At 34.8% G+C, this 22,582-nt stretch overlaps 1 protein-coding gene across 1 annotated transcript in view; it reads left to right on the top strand.

Moving 5' to 3' along the window:
• The window catches only part of ADAMTS20 (ADAM metallopeptidase with thrombospondin type 1 motif 20), a 181,902-nt gene that overhangs the window by 95,149 nt on the left and 64,171 nt on the right, over nucleotides 1-22,582 (top strand). Inside the window, exons 19-28 of the mRNA XM_028123173.1 lie at nucleotides 3,069-3,195; nucleotides 4,702-4,912; nucleotides 5,045-5,209; nucleotides 5,692-5,856; nucleotides 6,657-6,776; nucleotides 7,367-7,474; nucleotides 8,397-8,561; nucleotides 8,670-8,960; nucleotides 9,632-9,793; nucleotides 11,228-11,404. Of these exons, the coding sequence (XP_027978974.1) occupies nucleotides 3,069-3,195; nucleotides 4,702-4,912; nucleotides 5,045-5,209; nucleotides 5,692-5,856; nucleotides 6,657-6,776; nucleotides 7,367-7,474; nucleotides 8,397-8,561; nucleotides 8,670-8,960; nucleotides 9,632-9,793; nucleotides 11,228-11,404 (1,691 nt within the window). The remainder of the gene's footprint in view (nucleotides 1-3,068; nucleotides 3,196-4,701; nucleotides 4,913-5,044; nucleotides 5,210-5,691; nucleotides 5,857-6,656; nucleotides 6,777-7,366; nucleotides 7,475-8,396; nucleotides 8,562-8,669; nucleotides 8,961-9,631; nucleotides 9,794-11,227; nucleotides 11,405-22,582) is intronic.

Raw genomic sequence — 22,582 nt, 5'->3', positions numbered from 1 at the left:
CTTTTTAATCAGTCTACTGTTAATATGGCCCTCTTTTTTCTTGCTCTAATTTGGTTTTGTTGCTTTTAGTCCTTTTACATGGCTGTTATCTTGAACTTTTCCCTTCATTATTGTTCTGGGGATTTCCTTCTGTGTTGGATTCCCTGTTTTCTACATCCCATGAATTCCTCTTTTTACTTCCCCCACTGGTAGAATAGATCCCTCAGGATATTCCTGAGAAAGAGAAGTAGTTTCTTGTGACCTTTCATATCTGAAAATGGCATTATTCTACTCTCACATTTGATCAGTAGTTTGTAATAAATTCTAAGATTATTATACTTTAGAGGGTTGAAAGTCTTGTTTTCTGGTTTCCTGTGTTTCCACATAACACTTTCCTTTGTGGAAGTTTGTGGCTCCTGTCTTTAATTCTAGTGTGAAATTTTAGGACAATTTGCCTTGATGTTGGTGTGTCTTTCATCTATTTTCCCAGGTCATTAGGATGCCATTCACATTTGGAAACAGATTCTTTGACTTGAGAAATTTTACTGTATGATTTCTTTGGTAGTTTCCTCACATTGAATTTTCTCTTACATGTCTCTGAAATTTGTATATTTTAGACATTCAACCTCCTAGACTGATCACTATTCGCTAATTTCTTTTCTGAATTTACAATAATGTTTTTACCCCTAACATCTTGCTTTTGTTTCATAGATGTGTAGTCTCTGGCAGTATTATTCATAGTCTTTAAATTTTCTTCTGACATAATCTGTTTCGTTTTAGTTTTATTTCATTTTTGTTTATTTTGGTCTTGTGTGTGTTAGTGGATTTCCCGAAATGTCTGTTGATCCTTTGCTATTTGTTCATATTTAAGCCTAAAATGCTGATTGAAAGTTCTGGGTTGGTCAGGTAAGTCAAGTAGGACCTCATTATAGAGTAATTGGATCACTCAGTAGCCCTTTCATATGTCATTGGAGGAAAAGCCCCACATGTCATTGTCAGTTGATCTTTTGGGGATTAAGGAGCCTCTCAAGAGAGGAATCTTTTCATCTTCTAATGGTCAGCAGGGAGACTTGGGAAGCATAAAAGCTTGGAGCCAGAGGGAAATGGAAACAGTCCAGTAGGCCTGGTTCTCATCATTTGGTATGGAGACATTTTCTTAATTCCCCTGTTTTTGGAACAGTGCTTCCCCAACTTCCCTGAGCTGTCTGTGCCTTCAAGTTCAGTTTCTCTAGAACTTTGCTGTCAAGTATGGTAGCCACTAGCCAAATGGAGCTAGCCCATTGAAATATGGTATGAGAGTGAAATGCACAATGGATTTTGAGAGCTCAGTGTGAAAAAAAATACCAATTTTTATATTGATGTTAAAATGATATTTTAGATACTTGAGGTTAAACACATTAATATTAATTTTTTCACCCATGTTTACTTTATTAACGTGACTACTAGTAAATGTGATATTACACATATGGCTCACATTCTATTTTTATTGGATAGTGCTGCTCTTGACTAGAAGGGTAGGAGTCTATTCTTCATAAATGCTTTTCAATACATTATCCATTTTTTTTCAGGCCTACCCTTCACACATTCACCTCTTCAGCAGAACCTGGTGTTTTCAACGCTGGGATTTTCTTGGATTCTTTGGCATGAATGGTTTATTATTCACTTGTTTCCTCCACAGGCTTAAGTTTCAGCTTTCTTGGCTCTGATTTCCATCTACTTTTCATATTCAAAATCTCCTTTTCTTACTCACTGTGTTTCCTTTTTTATTCTTTTTGCTCTTTTAGGTTTATTCCTTTTCAAAATTCCTTATGGTTTTTTCAGATGGTATTTAGGAAGGAGCAAAGATAAACATGCATGTTCATGTTTGGCTAACTGAAAGTATACAGTGGAACTTTGATGAAACAGAAACTTGATCGTGTCACTGACTGCTTAAATTTTTTCCTGTCTCCTCATTGCAGAAAGTGGAAAGTTCTGTCTACTCTGGCCCTTTATAATCACTTTTGCTTATGCTGTGGTTATGCTGCATACAACCAACCAGTAAATCTCAATGGCTTTGAAAGACCAACATTTATTCTTTGTCCTACTATGTTTTAGCTGTTAATTGGCTATGACTGTTCTCAGCTTGGTATCTGCATCCATGTCATTTAAAAAAAATTAAGACTTTTTTAGAGCAGTTTTGGGCTTATAGAAAAATTGAGAAGGTACAGAAAACACACACATTCTCTTTTTCACCTCCCCCCCACATTCCCCTTTTAACATCTTGAATTAATGAGGCACGTTTGTTACACTTGATGCATTATTAACTACAGTCCATAGTTTACATTAGGGTTCACTCTTTCTGTTATACATCCTACGGGTTTTGACAAATATTTAATGGCACATATCTACTATTACAGTATCATGCAGAATACTTTCACTGCCCTAAAATTCCCTCCCTCCATGCCCCCTCGAACCTAACAACCAATGATCTTTTTAATATCTGTGTCTTTTCCATTCACGATTCCAGGCTGAAAGATCAACCCCATCTGGGAAAGGCTGTTTTAGAGACAGGGGAAAGGGAAAGTGAGCTGGGCAGAACTATATAGTAGCTTTTAAAGCTTCTGCTTAGAAGTGGAAAGAGTCACATCCTTTTGCAGTTGGTTGGCATAAGCCCAAAGTCAATGAACAGGGAAGTATATTCCTCTCACAGGAAGTTATAGTAACATTGTAGCAAGTGGAGACATTCAGTTCTCTAATGAGGAAAAGGGAAGCAAATAATAGGGAACCCATAACATACTACATAGCATCAGTGCCAACCCTGACCACTCAGCTCTCCACTAATCAGTCCAGCCAGCTCTAATGAATCTTTTTCTATTCCATATCTGGCCCACCCTCCTTATGTCTCTTTACTAAGTAAACTCCTCAGTCTTTCAGGATTCAGCTTGTTTACTCCAGAAAGTCATTCCTGACTAAATTAATATGCAATTGGAATCCTGTGTTGGAATTTTTTTGCTTTCTTAGCTGAATCCTTTAGGTTATTAGCAGAACTAAATAATTCTAGAACATCTACTTAAAAGAACTTTCCTTATTTTCATTTGACTTTGGCCAAGGTCTTCACAGAAGAAAAATTACCTGCATTCGGAAGAGTGATCACATGGTAGTGTCTGATCAAAGATGTGACCACTTACCACTTCCATTGTTTGTGACTGAAAGGTGCAATACAGACTGTGAACTAAGGTAAAAAAAAAAAATGTGTAATGTAACCAGTGTATGTATAATGTAACCAGGTTAAAATTAATAAGTGAGATAAGATGTAAAGCATCTAGTACAGAGCCTACTTAGATGGATATGTAATTAATGTCTATCCTGTGTCCCTGCTGGTATAAAATTTCAGGCTCACTAATTTATTGTGAGACTTGGCAACTGATTTGAATGTTTGTTCGTAGTATTTGATGAATACCAGTATATAGGCCTCAAAATTTTGTGTAAGAAATGGAAAGAAATTTTGTAAAATATATGGGTAAACTCTAAACTTAAAATCCGTGGTTTAAAGATCTGAAACAAATTTTGTAGAATGATTGTATAATTCCCTTTGAACTTATGAACCAATAAACTTTTAAAAGTTTAAGGATTAAAGAATCAGTAGATTGGTTTCTTGATCTTATCAATATCTTGTCCATTAAACATTAAGAAACATATGATCCTAAATTATGGGGCAGGGAATTTTCCACTTCTCAATTTCCTCTCTTTTGGTGGGGGTCATGTGGGGGGTCTTAGAGCAAAGCTAAGAACAACCCCACCTAGTGAGTGACCATTAACATCGAGGGATGGCCAGAACCTCTCATTCAGCAAGGAAGATCACTTTTATATATTTATGTTGTTTGAAGGCATAGTGGAAGAGCTGCTTGAGTAAGTCTCATCCAGTTATTGCCCTGGAGTGAAGCACAATGAAATCCTCCAGTTGCTATTGGGAATTGAAACAAATTCTGTGAATTCTATGCTCTGTTATACTGTTGCACTCATATTGTTTGATAGATTGCTAGACTATAATTGGGATAATTTGGCTAAAATTAGCAGATTTTTACTTGCAGAAAAAAAAGTTTTCTCTGAAAATATGTCTAAAAATAGATTACAAGAATCAGAAAATGTGATAGGCTCTATAAAAACCTAGTTTTGCCAACTTTTAAAGGCTTGGTCTTATCGATACAGTCAGATTCCCAGATATTTCCTGATTATGAAATACTTTAGTGTGGTTGCATAGAGAGATAGCACCTGATTGTGAGTCAGATATGTTCAGCCCTAAATCTGCCACTAAGTAACGAGGTAATCTTGATCTAAACCAGCTGTTTTCAAAGGCTTTTGGGAAAGCTTGGGGTTCCTTGGACCTACCTCCAAAGGCACCACCAGATGCCAGAGTGCAGTCACGAGGTAATAGTGCTGCCTCCGTATCTCCAACTTTAACCAGACCACCTCCGTTTTTATATATTTGGAGAGCAAGTTAAATTTTATTTTGTCGGGGAGTCAAGCATTTATATTATGTGAACACATCTCTGAGCATTATTTTCTCATCTATAAAAATGAAAGTCTGGGCTTGTGTCAGAATTTTTCATCTAATATATCAAGTATTTTCAGGTGGCTTGTCAATCTTTTCAAAATTGATTCATATGCATGAATTTCTCTGAATCCATATTTTTAAATTGCATTAATTGGCATCCCTAAGTGTAATAACATCCTTTTTTCTAGGTGGCACATCATTGGCAAAAGTGAATGTTCATCCCATTGTGGTCAAGGATATAGGTCCTTGGATGTCCACTGCATGAAATATTCCATTCATAAAGGGCAAACTGTTCCAGTAGATGACCACTACTGTGGTGACCAACTTAAACCTCCCACACGAGAACCCTGCCATGGTGACTGTGTCTTAACAAAGTGGCATTATTCAGAATGGTCCCAGGTACAAATAAACAGTATTGCTTAAGAAAAGTCGCCCCCCCCTTTTGTTAAATATTTGTTACTCTATATTTTTGTTAAAATCTTAATTTTTTCATTTGTCACCACTGGTTTTTGTTTTTGTCCTTTTAATCAGTGTTCCAGGAGTTGTGGAGGAGGGGAAAGGTCTCGAGAATCTTACTGTATAAATAACTTTGGCCACCATCTTGCTAACAGAGAATGCCAAGATATTCCCCGAGTGACAACCGAGAATTGCAATGAATTTTCCTGTCCCAGTTGGGCTACTAGTGAGTGGAGTGAGGTAACATTGAACAGATGAGGCTAAGAACTGTTACAATATTTTGTAGGAAAGCTTTGCAATTTAAGGCTGTAAAGAAGTCAAAAGTAATTTGTTCTTACTTTGTAAATAACTATTATCAAGGCAATAACAAATTAATGGTTTGTTCTTAAATTATTTATACTGTCTGGCTAACAATAACATTGATTGGTGTTTAATCACTAACCATTTTCATAAAGTCCCAGTGTCCACAGTAGCCTGAGATATATACTTAAGGTTAGTTTTGTACCTTTGTTTCTAGGACAATTGGATGCTGCACTGGGATTTGGGCAGCAAATTTGGGGTGGCTGATCTTACCTGGTGAATATCTCTGGAGAACTGGAGGGAAAATGTCCTTAGGAATGGTCTTTCATGTGCATTTTAATGTGTGACTTGATCATTGTGTCATTTTTTTAGGCATTTATATTGACTAATATTAAAAATAATGATCATTTGTGTTCTTTCAGTGTCTTGTTACATGTGGAAAAGGAACAAAACAGCGACAAGTGTGGTGTCAGCTGAATGAAGATCACTTGAGTGATGGTCTCTGTAATCCAAGTACCAAACCTGAATCTCTGAGACCGTGTGAGCTTCATACATGTGCTTCCTGGCAAGTAGGACCGTGGGGTTCTGTGAGTATGAGAATGGTTTTCCTGATTTAATTCATCTTTATAGAATAGCACCAGAATTGTGGTGTGTTCACTCTCTTAATGGAGGCCACTAAATTTGGGTTGGTTTTTTAGAAAAGTATCTTTGAAATGTAACCTCTCATCTACAATTTTATCAGTGCTGCTAATTTTGCTGTGGTAAATAGTTCAGCTTTGCTTTTGAACTCACTTGTTAACCAAAATGCTGCAAATATATTCTCCAGCTTTGTTTAAACTATAAATATTTTTATGCTCTGTGTCTAAATGAGCTTTACTGCATTTAGAGTAGGCATTGTTTTAGAAGTTTTGCCAAATAGGCAGCTAAGAATTTGCAGGATGAGCAGTGGTCAAGCTGGATGAAGATGGACAGCCTGTTAACCCATGGAGGTTGCCACTGTGGATGGGAAACCTTATCTCATCTTCCATTTAACTTTATGCTCTTCCTTCTTCATCTCTTTGAAATTTATTTAGCATGTTAAAAGACCAGGTAGATTTTGAAAAGTATTTAGTCCCCCTAAATTATGTTAACTCTGCCCCCAAAATATCAAGGCTCTATTGACATTTTTACATAACTTTTTAAAGCTACGATAACACTTGTCCATTTTAACATCACTATTATCTGTCTACCTTGGAATAAATGCATATTGATTACACTTGCTAATTTTGTATGGGATCCGATGTAAAGGACTAATGAAAAGATCTGAAAGTATGTTAACTGTATTAAGAAAATTAGGCTTATATAATTTTTGAGTAATGGTGTTGGATACGTGCTTATGTTCTTCCAGTGCACGGCCACATGTGGACGTGGGTATCAGATACGTGCTGTTAAATGTGTCAATGAGCTGCTCAGTGCAGTGTTAGATGATGGAGTCTGCCATGGAGCCAGCCGCCCAAGTGACAGGCAGGTAAAGGACACCTCTTCTTTATGGATTATAAACAAAAAGATTTGTCACAGGAGGATGAATGTGTTAAACTTACTTCATACGTATTTGTCCTACTAATATCCCTTGCAAACACGTTTGTGCACATGTATGTTGGAGAATTTATCTTTTTTAAAGTGTTTCCAGCTTTATAGCTTTATGAACTTTTGTAGTCTTTATCCTCCATTGAATCACTCATTTAACATAGATGTTTTCATCCTTCACACTGCAGAAGGATAGTATCTATTTTGAATACGGCATGTTGTACTTTCTGGGGGTAGTGTTCTGTGTGCACCTCAGGATATTTCAGCTTAGCGGTATATTTGAAGGACTATTGCTTTTTTTCTTTTCAACCACCGGATAGAATGATCCAAACCTTAAGATTCAGATTTGTACTAACCACTTGTAGCCCTCAACAGTACTTTGTACTTCTGAAAAATTTAAACTTTTACATTATTAATTTGTAATTTTGCAGCTATTCTTGAATTAGACATGTGGAAGAAATGAAGTATAGAATTTAATAGAAATCAGAGTGAATTCATTGATGTTTTGAGATGCATTTTTCTTTTGAACAGGACTGTATAGTCATACCTTGCCCAGTTATCCCTAAAATTGGGGCCACTTCATTGTCAGCTGTTCCCATAGGAAAGATAGCCCAATGGCGACATGGTTCTTGGACCCCAGTAAGTGAATTCCTTTAAGAAGTACAGTGTTTGGGGGCACCTGGGTGGCTCAGTTGGTTAGGTGTCTGACTTTGGCTCAGGTCATGATCTCGGGATCCTGGGATGGAGCCCACATTGGGCTCCCCAACTCAATGGGGAGCCTGTTACCCCTCTTCTTCTCCCTCTGCCCACACATCCCCCCCACAAGTGTTCTCTCTCCCAAATAAATACCTTTTTTAAAAAAAGTACAGTTTTTGTATTATGGAGGCTTTTACACGTCAACAATGGTTGCTTCAGTTTAGCCAAATTAATGTTATGCATTCATCCTCAGGTAACTTAATGGATTAGAAGTGGTGTAGGGTTCAGAAATAGATAATTTACTGGCTAAATGCTGCTCTATCCTGCTCTACCCCGAGCTCTGTGTCTCTGGGCAAGAAATTGAAGTTTTCTAGGTCTGTTTTCTCATCTACAAAATGGGGATGATAATATTTATCTCACAGGTGGTTATGCAAAGCAGACATGAAATTAGGCTTTTTATCAGTCCTTATTTGGAGTATATGCTTTGCTTTAATCTTATATAGAAGCTATATTAGTAAGCTTCAGGTATTCTCTGAATATTTTAATTATGGGATCATATCGACCCTGTTAGATGTTTAAAGTTATTTAAAATAAGATTGTCTCATAAAATGTTTCTTGAATCTTTATAGCAAATAATAATCAGTATTCCAAGAGGTTGAGTAGTATCTTATTCTCATTGCAAATATAGGATCCGAACTGAGTGGGGTATTCATTGCCCTGTCTTTATTTGACTCAGAAGTGAAACCAAGTGATATCATTTAAAATCTTTTTTCAAGAAACTTCATGTTTTAGAAATTTGAGCAAAAGCTACCTGAGAGAGTTACTGTGTAACACTTTGGTTTAATCCTTTTTTTTTTTTTTTAAGTGCTCTGTGTCTTGTGGACGAGGTAATCAAGCGCGCTATGTAAGTTGTCGTGATGCTTACAATGGAATAGCAGATGAATCCTATTGTGCCCATTTACCCCGACCTGCTGAAGTATCTGTCTGTTTTAACCCTTGTGGAGAGTGGCAAACTGGGAATTGGTCACCTGTAAGTATTTTTATGAGAAAAAATAAATTAAAAAGTTTAAATATACTTGATATTTAGTATAATAATGTAACTTATTACATTATAAATGTTGCCTAAATTTGTGATCAGTGTTCAGCTTCCTGTGGCCATGGGAAAACAACGCGACAAGTTTTATGCATCAACTACCATCAGCCAATTAATGAGAATTACTGTGACCCTGCAGTTCGCCCTTTGATAGAACAAGAATGTAACCTGGCAGCCTGCCCACCCATGAACAGTCACTTTCCAAGTTCCTCTGAGCAGCCGAGCCATTTTCCAGGCAGGAATTTTCCATTAACTCACAAACCAGAAGATCATCAAAATCAGGGGGTCCATCCGTCAATCAGAGGAAACCAATGGAGAACAGGACCATGGGGATCAGTAAGTCATCTTTATTGAGTTATATTAATTCTGTAATTTTGTTATATTATAGCCTTTTAATAGATATGTATGTAATGACATCAAATACTTTTAATGCTAAATTTATCTGAAGATCAACAGTTTAAATCTTAAAAGGATTAAGTGATTTTTGATGCAGATGGTAAGTCCCCAGAGTTCTTATTGAACTATACACTAATGTGATATTATGATTACAGAAGAATGCACTTAAAAACAATCTGATTAGAGTCCATTATAATAAAAAAAGAATTTTTTAAGAGGTTAAGACTGCAAATGTTTATTAAAAAAAAAAACCTAGAAATTACTGTAATAGTGCAGTAGGCGGGTGTAAAACCATGAAACTACAAAAGGTACAATTGTAGCTCTTATTTTACAGAAAAGTTGAGACAAAGAAAAACAATATCAAAGTTAAGTGACTTCATCTTTTTTTGCTTCCTTTCTACTTAACACTTAGGACAGGGCTGAATTGACTCTTGCAAACTTTACTATTTCACCTTTCATCGACAAATTCTAATACACTCCTGTTTTTGGCAGATTATTCCAATGAGGGGAATTTCAGCAGGGGGAGTTTGCATCTGAGTCCAAACACTGATTTTTTTCCCCACTATGTAATTTCATGATGTGGCATCCACAGTTTGTTTTATCCTCATCAGTGTTCCAGCAGCTGTGCGGGAGGCGTCCAGCACAGGGTTGTGGTCTGCCAGGATGAAAATGGACAGACTGCCAGTTACTGCGATGCAGCCTCCAGGCCCCCAGAGGCCAAGCGCTGTGACTCAGGTCCTTGTCCGCGGTGGAACTATGGAAGCTGGGGAGAAGTAAGTCCTAATGTTTTCTAAACTTGTGGAGCTGATGAATCTCTGAAGACTGAAAGTTAAGTACTTCACACTGTTACTGTGGGATAATCTTACTGCATGATACTACACAGAAAGGTTTTATTTTTAGGAAAATCTTGTTCTTTTAATAGACCATCTTGGTATAAATCACTCCTGTGTGATAGGAAACACTCCAGATTTTTTAACAGAATCTAATATGCTGGCCAGTATGTCTGTGAACCCCTAATGCCTCTCTAAAATTAGTATATTATTGTTTTCTTAGAAAATTTGGTTGATATAAAGATAGAAAATTAGATTAATATATAGCCATGCTGATATCCTATTACTGAGCCATTCATGTGGTGAATTTTCTAAGCAGATAGTTGTCAATTATCAAGCACTTCATGTCCTGGCATTCTTCTAGACACTGGGGATATGAAGATAATTTTTAAAGTAGTTCTCATGAATACTAATTCCACCTATACTGTGCATGAGAAAGAACAAGAAAGATTTATACTGGCTTTGGATGAATAAAATCAACTAATTTAGTCAAATATTTTTGCTTAATGATTTTTAGTATATATTTTCTCATAGAGCATTTGGAAATCCTTGTGTAAAGATACACTTCTGACTAGGTGCTATTAAATACCAAGTCCATTTTAAAAATGTTCTTTTACAGTTTCCAAAATGGAAATGACATTTTTACTCCTGAGATTAGGCAAGCTCATTGTAAAAATTGAAATGATACGAAAAATTATGAAGAGATAAGAACTTTTAACATTTGTTACATTTCCTTCCAGACTTTGGTCTTGTGTGGATTCCACAAATAGATTCACATTACATAGGCTGCTTTGCCACCCACTGCTTTCATGTAACGCATACTGAACATTTTCTCCTGTTTATCAATTTAGGTCTATTTTTTTTTTTTTTTAGATTTTATTTATTTATTTGAGAGACAGAGAATGAGAGAGAGAGAGCACATGAGAGGGGGGAGGGTCAGAGGGCGAAGCAGACTCCCTGCCGAGCAGAGAGCCCGATGTGGGACTCGATCCAGGGACTCCAGGATCATGACCTGAGCCGAAGGCAGTCGCTTAACCAACTGAGCCACCCAGGCGCCCAATTTAGGTCTATCTTACTAGCTTTCGTGAATACCCAGGAAGCTGTTGATAGGTTATCATAAATTAGGGAGTTAATACTTATTACTTAAGTAAATCCGTTTTATTTGACTTGTCTATCTTACAGATCCTTGGTATCTTACTGAAACATGGTACTAATTCTCAAAATTTTGTGTAGTTTTTTTTTTTTTTTTAATAATAGAACTTAAACTTTTTTACCCAGGAAGAAAATTCTAGCATTAATACTTATGTATTAGACATTGAATAAAGCAATATAATACTGTCTTTAAAACCACATAGTTTTGAATTTTCTTATTTTTAGTGTACACAAACATGTGGAGGAGGAATAAAGTCAAGATTCGTAATATGTCAATTTCCCAATGGCCAAATGTCACAAGAGCAAAACTGTGAAATCTTAAACAAGCCACCTAGTGTGGTACAATGTCATGTGCATGCTTGCCCTGATGAGGTGACATGGCATCGGGGACCATGGAAATCGGTACGGTAGTAGTAGTATTTTTGCCTGTTTTGTTTTGTTTTACTGTGCCCCCTTTAATCGCTTGTTTGTAAATTGTGGTACACACTATATCTTCCAATTTTTTTATTTTAAGCAGATTACTGGCCATCTTGGTTCGTGGTATTAAATTTGATAGTTTGGAAGAAGAATCCATTCAATTTCAAGTACTGTACTATAAATAATAGTTTTATATGTATTTATTTTTTATAAGTAATATTGAACCATAGCACTATTCTAATGGATATATTTTTCTCCAGTACATCTTTGGCTTGTCCTCTAATTGTAAATGTTTGACTATACACATTTGTATATAATGTTAACATTGTGCTTGTTACAATGGCAAATTAAGGCTGTGTCTTGTTTAAGTGTATAACTGTATGTGGCTTTTGTCTGTCAATGTCTAGTAACTGATCCAAAAGCAAATAACATTCTATAAAACTCTTTTTTATCATTGTTAAACTTAGTATCTTGTTTGGAAATGTGAAAATATTAAAAGAGAAATTTAAAGTGAATTGTTTACAGTTTGTTACATACATCATGGAAAATATTTATATAGTAATTTATATGAATATTTCTTCACTGTGTGGAGTTACTCTGTTTTGGGGATGTTTTAATTTATTTTTTTGGAGCCATAGACAAAATTCATTAAGTATTGTTCATTATTGATTAATTTAGTATATTTCAAATATCCAGGCTTTGAAGAATAATTAATATATAAATATGTTGACATTAGCTTGTTGGTCACTTTTGATATTTTAAATCCTAAACAACCAAGTACACTTTTTCCATGAAAAACGGATGTCTATTTATAATTTATAAAGTTATACAGTTCTTTATTTGGAAAACAATTATAACTCTGGCTTTATAACCAAACCTGATGCCTGCACTTGGTTTGCTTTTCCCAAGTCAAAGCTTTACATTGTGATGTAAACCTAAGTTTCAAACTCCTGCTGTTTGATGAGTAAGTCAAGTTCTAGTCAGGCTGAAATGCATCTCTATAGTCAGCATGACTGATAGAAAACAAAAGGAAATTGTAACTTTATGGAAGGATCCTAAATTGCTACATCACTTTGTTGGAACTAACAAAAAACATATTTTGCCATAGAAAACATTCACATATTAATAAAATATTGACCATCTATATCCTAGGCACTGTGCTACAGAAATTAAAAAAAAAAAAGACCTATTTCTTACTCCTGTGGAGTTTTATAGCCTAGCTGGAGAGATTTTTGAGTAGGAACTCAACTATAAAAAATACCCTTTTTTGTTAGCCATCTTACACTGAAAATTCACTTCTTCTTTACTAGATCTGTTACATTGTCTTTCATTTTTTTGGCTGTAGTTTGCAAACCTGGTTCTTAATAAGGCTATGGATTGCTTTCTTGGAGTTTTATCCCAATTAGGAAGGCAAACTCGTGACCACTTAGAGGATTACATTGTAATGGCATTTGTTTCTGAGCACAAAAGTTTTATTTTCTTACTCATTCATCAATTCATTAATTCATAAAGCATTAAACATTTGTGCTAGGTATCAAAATACCTAAAATTGTTTCAATCGTATTTTCTATTTCAGGAGTCAGCAGACTATGGCCCATGGACCAAATCTGGCCTATTGCTTATTTTTGTAATAATTTTGTAAGTTTCATGGGAACATTTTTTTTTTTTTTTAGGTATTATCTATGGCTGCTTTTGATACTACAGTTATTGCAATAGAGAACTTAAAGCCTGAAATATTTACAATTTGGCCCTTTTGGGAAAAGTTTGCTGACCCCTTATTTAATAAACATGATGCTTTTAAATTTAGCATAAAATTTAACTTAAAATTATATAAATTTAAATAAATAACTTAAAATTATAGACTATTAGAATTACAAATATTCATTTGGGGTCATTTTTAGATGTTTATCAACCTTCTCCACATATTCATTAGGGTATTTAGACAATTTTTTTCCAGTTTTGAGATATACTTGGTGTGTAACTGTGTAAGTTTGAGGTGTACGGTGTCACACAATGTTTATATATGGTGTTGGAAGGTATCTAGTACTATATTCGAATATATTCGTGTCATGCTCTTGATATGTAAATGATATTGTAAGTGAAAAGAACCTGAATGTTCAGTAAAGTTCTGTGTATAGATAACTTTTTCAATCTCACAAAAACCAATAACCAAGAAAATGACCGCAGTTACAAAATAGTAACACAGAAGTACACAAGTCTTCATTGTTTACTACATGCCTGTTCCGAAAGGAGCTCATTGAATAATTCAGTCTTTGCACTAGTGAGGACCTGTAATGTCTTTTTTTTTTTTTCACAAATTGAAGGTGAAATTTTAAAAATCACAATGTTTATATCAGAGTTTTTGCAAACTTATTTATTCACTTTTTATAGGTATAAAGTACATATATATTAAAGTGCCTGGATTTTTTTATTATATGAAGAATTTTATTCCTTAAATTAGCCTTTTATATTAAAAGGGTTTAAGGGATCTGAAGTTTTTCTTGTGGTTGTTAAAACTAGATATAACCTTTTACCTCTTTGTGTTGCTACATATTAGCCAAACTTCAGAATACCTCTTATTAACATATCAGATTAATAGTCTTTCAAGGGTAACTTTAATTTCAGCAGATCCTACTCACTAGGTTAGAAAATTACAAATGTGTGTGTATGTATACATATACATATATGAACAACATGAAATCTCAAACATTTCATTTTAAAGCAGAATTATAAAGTGTTAAATCATTAAAATGTAACTAGGAAGAAAGTTGTAAATATACATTTAAATTTTCTCTATCTTGTGGAAAATCTTGTAATAATTTATAAGCATGATTAAGGAAATAAACCTTAACCTATGTCTGTTAACTTAATGACTGTATTTTTGTGATTAGTCAATGTGAAATGACTGTATTTTAACCCTTGTTTATTAATGACATGTGTTGTGGCTTTGTGCTTTGCATAATACATATGTATGTTATATTTTTACTACTTGGATCAATACCTAAAATGTTTTAAATCCCTCAACAGATCCTGTATTGTAATGAATCCCTCTTTTCTCTTGGTGCTGTTTTTATTAAATTAACAAACTATTAATTTCTTATTAAACATTTAATTGCTGAATAGTGTGTTTTCATAATTTGAGTATTTAAGCTATTATTATATTTTAAATCCATTAGAAACTAACATTCATGTTTAAAAACATAAGTTCTACTGTTTAGATATCAATTTTAAATACTAGAAAAATTTATATTATATAACAATAAAAATCTATGATGTAAACTGATTTATTGGTAAGGTAAAAGTTCATGACCAAGGTAGTCTTTAAAAGGTGAGTAGAGTGCTTGCTTCGGCAGCACATATACTAAAAGGTGAGTAAAAGTTTTATTTTTCTCTTCCTTCTCATATATACTAAGGAACATTACCTAAGTAATCAAACAGTTCTAGCAAATGCTCATTAAGTAAATTTATAATAATTTATTTTCCCATTAAGTCTCATTTAGCTGATTCATTTTCCTAAATGCTTTTATTCTCTACCTAGAATGCAATCATGTTTGGTAAGAAAATGTGTATTCCATTGTGTTCTGGGGTTAATGATGATCCCAGAGATTTAAAGAGCATTTTTTTTTCCATTAAGAATTGTTTTTCCTCCAAAAATGAGAAAATTCATTTTAAAAAATGAAAGCTTGATACTTGAATCTTCTGGATTCTAGTGCTTTCCCCAAAGTGTTTCTTTTTAAAATGTATATACATAGGCACTATACTAAATCTCTATGGAATGCAACAAACAAACACTTTTAGCAGTGAGCATGTGGTAGCAGCATACACCTGGTAAATCTGCAGTTTGTCACCTTCACAGTTTTGTGTAACAAAAGAACATTGAAGGTCTGAACTCGGGTAGGGAGGCTCCTTCCACTGTAGCTCTCACTGAGGATGAAATGCACTTGGGAAGAAACTTGTTACTGCCTCTGTTGCTCATAGGGCCAGGAGCAGCCAGGGAGGACGGTAATGTGTGGGGAAATGGTTTCAAGAAACTGTCAGTTCTTTGTGGAGTGTAGAACTCAGTAAAACTATTTATAGTAATAAGTTTTCTTAAATTTGGAAAAGTTATACATAACCATAGTAAAAAGCTGGAAATCTATTTTATTCCTAATTTATCATAGTTTCACATACCTTATTAGTAAGTATTGAACTAATGTTTCCACTTATTTGTTACTCTTTCTATAAGTACATCCATTGACTCTCCCGAAGTTGAGCGTCCCTTGCATGTTAGGCATTGTGCACTGGATAAATCAGGCACAATCCCTGTGTACAAGAAGTTTGCAGTTAAGTGATGAATGTACTAAGTAGATGGTCAGAATGCAAAATGGGAGTTCTCTCTGATTTCAGTAACCATATGATTTATAATATTGAGGACTCATAATACTGGGACCTTAATAGGTTGTAATTATCCAAGAATTAGTAATGAGGATGGTATTGACAACACAATAATTCTGCCAGTAGATTTTTCTAGAAAGCCTAAACTAGTAGAATCTATTCCATTTTAACCTGGCAAGAGAGGATTGGTGTCCCGAGTCCCTGTGCTAGAATAGTTTTTTGCATAATTGCAGCATCTTCCTCCTTTATGTAGGTGGATTTCATGTCTCACCAAAAAGAACACGGACCAAGATATATGATGGTATGAAAGTAATTTTGGAGATACAAATGGAACTTGCAGGTTTGAAATGTAAAACCTAGGAAAAATTTAGATAATATACTGATGAGATCATAAGAGACTTGTGTGTTATATTGAATGAAGTTAGAATGTTAAATCTAAAATAAACTCAGTGTGAAATGGCAATATGCCATGTTTTTCTTTATGCATCTATATTAAAATGGACATGTTTCTATGGTAATTCTCTTCCCAGACAATGCTTGAGAATTTTTAAGAATCTCTGGAAATAGATTTTTAGATGTTTTATAACCACATATTCTCAGTATTCTACAATATTTCTGGACTCAGTGATGATCCTATTTCTGTAGGATATATAGGCATTGTTAATATTCATTTAGATACCCTAATTTTTCTGTCACCTTTCAGTAGTTTGAGAAAACCATTTTAGTTCCTATATAATCACAGGAACAACAAAGACTTTGGCATTAATTTTGTGAAGCCTGACATTTTCTAGATAGTTGATTTCTAATCTTTTGATCATAGATAACATTTCTCAACATGTTTTGAACATGTCCCCTTTTTATATTTAGACATTACAAGCTAATATATAAATGATTTATGAAACAAACATGAATTAGAATATTTTTTAATGAATAATTTCTTACTGAACTGTGATAGTCTCATTTTTTAAAAGTGGTAGGATAATGGGGACTAAGGAGTGCACTTGCTGTGATGAACGCTGGGTGAGGTGTGGAAGTGTTGAATCACTAGAGTGTACACCTGAAACTAATAGAACAGTTAACTAGGGGCGCCTGGGTGGCTCAGTCGTTAAGCATCTGCCTTCAGCTCAGGTCGTGAACCCAGAATCCTGGGATCGAGCCCCGCATCGGGCTCCCTGCTCAGCGGGAAGCCTGCTTCTCCCTCTCCCACTCCCCCTGCTTGTGTTCCCTCTCTCGCTGTGTCTCTCTCTGTCAAATAAATCTTTAAAAAAAAAAAAACAGTTAACTATACTGGAATTAAAAATTTTTTAAAAAGGTAGGATGGCGTTTCATTAGCTTTGAAAATCTTGGTTCAACACTGTCCTAGCAGTTTAAAAATCTCATTTATCCCAATTTGTCATTTAAGTAGCTTCCATAGCTGAAAAAATTACCACACGAAAATACCTCCATATAGAAAAGTTTATCACTGGGTGTTCCTGTTGTAGATTAGTAACTGATTTTTAAATCCAATTACCAATTACACAAAAAAAATCATTGAAACTTGTGTGACAAATTTCCATTTTCCACGATGTCATTCAGTTACTGAAAATTACTAGAAAGATATATTTTCAGGTTTGTAATTTTTCTTGCTGTATAGTTGACACACAATGTTACATTAATTTCAGGTGTATGGCATAGTGATTCTACAGCTCTATACACTATGCTATGCTCCCCACAAGTGTAGCTACCATCTGTCACCATACAATGCTATTATACCATTGACTTTATATCCCTGTGCTATACCTTTCATCCCCCATGACTTATTCATTCCATAACTGGAAGCCTATACCCACTTCCCTTCACCCATTTTGCCCCTCCCTCCACAGGCAACCACCAGTTTATCCTCTATATTTATAGGTCTGTTTCTGTTAGTTTTCCTATTAAGATTCCATGTATAAGTGAAATCATATTTGTCCTTATTTCACTTGGAGGGACCCAGAGGGTATCATGCTATGTTGTCACAAATGGCAAGATCTCATCCTTTTTATGATTAATATTCCATGTGTATATATACCACCTCTTTCTCCATTCATCTATCAATGGACACTTAAGTTGCTTTTATATATTGGTTATTGTAAATTAATTCTGCAACAAAGTTTGGGTGCATATAGCCTTTCAAATTAGTGTTTTCATTTGGGGGGATATAAATATCAGTAGTGGAATAACCAGATCATATGGTAGTTCTCGCTTTAATTTCTTAAGGACCCTCTATGCTGTTTTCCACAGTGGCTGCATCAGTTTACGTTCCCACTAGCAGTGCACGAGAGTTCCTTTTTCTCCATATCCTTAGCAACACTTCTTGTCTGTTTGATGCTAGTCATTTTGATAAGTATAAGGTGAAATCCTATTGTGGTTTTGATTTGCATTTCCCTGATGATTAGTGATAGCGAACATCTTTTCGTATGCCTGTTGGTCATCTTTGGAAAAATGTCTATTCAGGTCCTCTGCCCATTTTTAATCAGATTATTTTTTTTGGTGTGTAACTTTATATATTTATATTTTAACAGATAGTGTTAAAACTCAATGAAACTTTGAAAGATTTGGAAGCCATTTAAATAGTTTTGTTTCAAAGCTTTAAAAATACACATGTGAAAGTTTTGATAGTTGATACATTGTTTATGGTAACAAAATCACATAATACTAGAAACACTTCCAAGTGTTTAAAAATGTTCTAAGAAGTAGTTTCCAGTTTGTTTCCCGGAGTCCATAGTCTCTCATGGTTCATCTCTCCCTCTGATTCCGCCCCCCTTCATTTTTCCCTTCCTTCTAATGTCCTCCATGCTATTCCTTATTTCCACAAATAAGTGAAACCATATGATAATTGTCTTTCTCTGTTTGACTTATTTCACTTAGAACAATCTCCTCCAGTTCCATCCATGTTGATGCAAAAAAAAAAAAACAAAATCTTTCCCAAACCATTGCTGTCTCATCTACTCTTAAGGGTCTCCTTTAAAGAAGATGTTATGGGTCTATTTTTTAAAGTATTAGGTATTACACTCATTATAGAAAAAAATGGAACAAGCCTCTTTTTGTAATGGAAAAGTTAGCAATTCATCTTTATGAGCCCATTTGATAATTTGAACATAACCAGCAAAACTCTGAGCCTGAAACGAAAAAAGTTGTGTCACTCATTAGAGTATTGAGTCTATACATTTAATCCATTTATCTTCCTAAGTGGACATACATTAATTGATTGCAGTTGGTACACAAAGTGGAATGGCAGAGTAATGATCTCGATCAGGATACCTAAAATATGTGTCAGGTTAGCATAAAAACCCATATGGTAAAGCTTATTTTAGATAAACATAAATATAAAATTCTTTTAAGAAATTCTGTTGGTACTACATTGAATCACCTTGCCACCTCTGAGAGAGACTTTTGAAAAACTGATTTAGAACCTCATAGACTTCTATGAGGCATAAAAGTTTAGTATCCTCTCTAAAACCTCGAGCTACAGTTAAGATTGGAATTATCTAATTTATTTTCATAGATACCATCTGCTTCCTGGTTGTCAAGAGAACAAAGTTGAGAAAAGATTGTTCTTAAATTCCTGCACCAATTTATCTCAATCCTAAATCCAGCAGGATATGTTTAAGGATAAGGTACTTTATCACATCATATTGTAATATGACCTTTGCATTAAGTCTCATATCATGATACACATATATTTGTGAGAATTAGCTGAAATATTGCAAAGTTTTTGGTAAGCCACATAAATTCATTACCAGTTAACTGGGTTCTGAAGTGATCCTCTAAGACCATTCTGAACGACTTTTATTTTCCTGGACTTCTGATATTTTGCAGTTGTGACCCAGAGAAACTCAGACTTTGGAAGTAACTATGAAGGCAATGGTAGTCACTGAACTGCCAAAAAAAAAAAAAAAAAAAAAATCCACCGATCTACTTGAGATCATTAAGAACCTTCCTATATCAGGCACTGGGCTAGGATTTGTAGAAAACTAAAGAATGACATATTCTCCTCAAAGTACTCACAGTTCAGGGGAAATTAAATATACACACAAATAACAAGGCAGAAACATGTCATGGAAGTCAGAGAAAGTATGCCTTCAGTTGCAGGAACTTGAAAGGATTTATGGAGGAGAATGCATTGGCCATGATGGATAGAACTTGAGTTGGGGTGGAAGACCATTCCCTAGCAAAACCAGAGACCAAAAAAGTGGTTCATCTTGATTAATACAAATTGGTTTGTGAGAGACATGGGGTGAGCATAAGTTTAGAAATATGACTTGGGCAGTCAGAGAAAGACAAATACCATATGATTTCACTCACATGTGGAATTTAAGAAAACAAATGTACATGGGCGGTGCGGGGTAGGAAGAGGAAAACCAAGAAACAGACTCTTAACTATGGGAAAACTGATGGTTAACAAAAGGGAGGTGGGTGGGGGTGGGTTAAATAGGTGATGGGGATTAAGGAGAGGTGTTGATGATGAGCACTGGGTGTTGTAAGTACACCTGAAATTAATATTACGCTGTATGTTAACTGAAATTTAAATAACTTGAAGAAAAAGTTATGACTTGGGGTCATATCAAGGAGGATTAATAAGGATCATGCTTAAGAGATTTTTAAAAATTTAAAAATTCTGAATATATATTAACCATTAAAATTTTGGAGTGGGTGTTAAAGCTGAGTTTTAGGAAGATTATTAGGCAATTCTCATAAGATATAAGCACATTGAAAATGACAGCCTGGAGATGGGGAGTCCAAGAGGGGTCTCTTCTTAAAGTTAAGGGTGATGATTTAGGGACCATTCAGTTATTCACATATTTATAGTTATAACACTTAAATTGTGGAGTAGAAGCAGCCAGGAGGGGTATTGGTGGGACTATTTTTGGTCAAGAGGTGAGGTGGCATTTGGAGATGGAAGGAAAAGATATACAAGAGAACATCCTGTCAAGAGCTTTATTATCAAGAGAATAAAGTTGAGAAAAGTCATGATGGAAGCTTTTGAGATCAATTAAGTTTGGACAATGAGTCAAGGTTAATCTGGAGTACTAGCATTACAAACTGCAGTTTGATGGTGCATAAACTGGTTTTACATTAGTATTACATAAGGGAATGTAATCCTGATTTTACCAAGAGAAATGTAAACTTCCGTTTACCAGAAGAATTTGGAGAGAGATCATTATTCTTAAGCCTGCTGCAATATACATACTAAGTTTATCCTAGATCTTGTGGTTAGGAGTAAGCATTGTGGTAGTAGAATGCCTAGGTTTGAGTTCATGGAAGGAACTTTGGCAAATTAATATTTCTAAGATTTTGTTTTCTTGGAATAAAGACAATGACTACCTAAAGAGAACATTTTTTCGGGTTAAATGGAACAGTAGTTAAGGTGGTTAGCATTACGGCCTATTACATAGAGGCTTGGTGTATTTTGCTTATTATCACTTATCCAAGAATTCTCTCTTCAAGGAGCTGAAAACCCAAGTAGCATATTAGGCTGATAACACACTGAACTATCTGAAACAAGATCTACTGAAGAAAGTTATACTCTAGTATAAAGAGAAATCAATTTGGACTGGAGATTTTTTTTTTAAGTAAACTTTTATGGAAATATTATATCCAGCAAAATTTCAAATCAAAGTCACAGTTCAGTGAATTTTCCAAAGTGAACACACTTGTGTAGTCAGCACCCAAACCAAGAATATCAGCACCCTAGAAATTCCTCCATGTACCCCATTGTAGTCACGATCCCCCCACAAGGGTAACCCCTCCTATTCAGCCATCAAATATCATAGATACATTTGCCTGCCTTTGAACTTTATATAAATAGAACTTAGATAATTTGAGAGTCAAAATATTACATCTGTGAAATTCATGTAATTATAGTTTGTCATTGCAATCTAGTAGGAATATACATTGTATGACTTATAAATAAGCAAATATGTTATATGGTTATTCAGTTGAAAAGCATTTAGGATTGTTTTAACTTTGAGACTTACAAATAATGCTGTTAAGAACATGTCTCACATTTGTTTTTTGGCAAGTATGTGTATGCAGATCTTTTGCATATGTAGACAGGAGTTGAATCTTAGTGTATGCATAGGTTTGGGTTTAGTAAATACCCATTTTCTGGGGGTGGTTGATTGAGAATTCTAGTTGTTTCACATCCTTGTCAACACTTGATATTATCAGACTTTTAAATTTTTAATCTCCCTGACTTTCTATTAAACTTACTCAGTAGATATTTACATAGCAGTTACTGTGTGTTAGTGATATTTACAAAGCACTTGGTATGGGGGAGAACAATAGGAATGGATCAGGAGATAAGAGGCATTAGTTATTACATATCGCAGCTAGTAGAGAATAAAAAATACATTTTTGTTGTTTATAGCAGCTTTATTTACAATTGCCAAAAATTGGAAGCATCAAAAATGTCCTTTAGTGATGAATGGATAAATTGTGGTACATCCTGGCAATGGACTTTTATTCAGCACTAAAAAGAAGTGAGTTATCAGACTATAGATGATATGGAGGAAACTTACATGCATATTACATATGAGGCAATAGCCCAAGAGCTGATAACCTTCCCTTGAATATTCCACCAAGCCTCTTTGTACTTCCACTCTAGTAGCTGGACATGCCTAGCATCCTGCCAGCTCTGACCTGTTAATAATACCATGGTTAGTTATTTTTTCTGATCCTTTTTTGACTTCTTCCTCATCTCCTCCCACAGTTGTGTAAGGACCAATTCATATAATACAATTCATATTTCATAATATTCATAGTGGT

The sequence above is a fragment of the Eumetopias jubatus genome, unplaced genomic scaffold (assembly GCF_037043125.1).
Source record: "Eumetopias jubatus isolate StellerSeaLion01/CBP00866 unplaced genomic scaffold, mEumJub1_p1.0 scaffold_8, whole genome shotgun sequence".
NCBI classification, from domain to species: domain Eukaryota; kingdom Metazoa; phylum Chordata; class Mammalia; order Carnivora; family Otariidae; genus Eumetopias; species Eumetopias jubatus.
The sequence above is the reverse complement of the archived record's forward strand: the minus strand, read 5'-3'. Positions and strand labels throughout refer to the sequence as shown.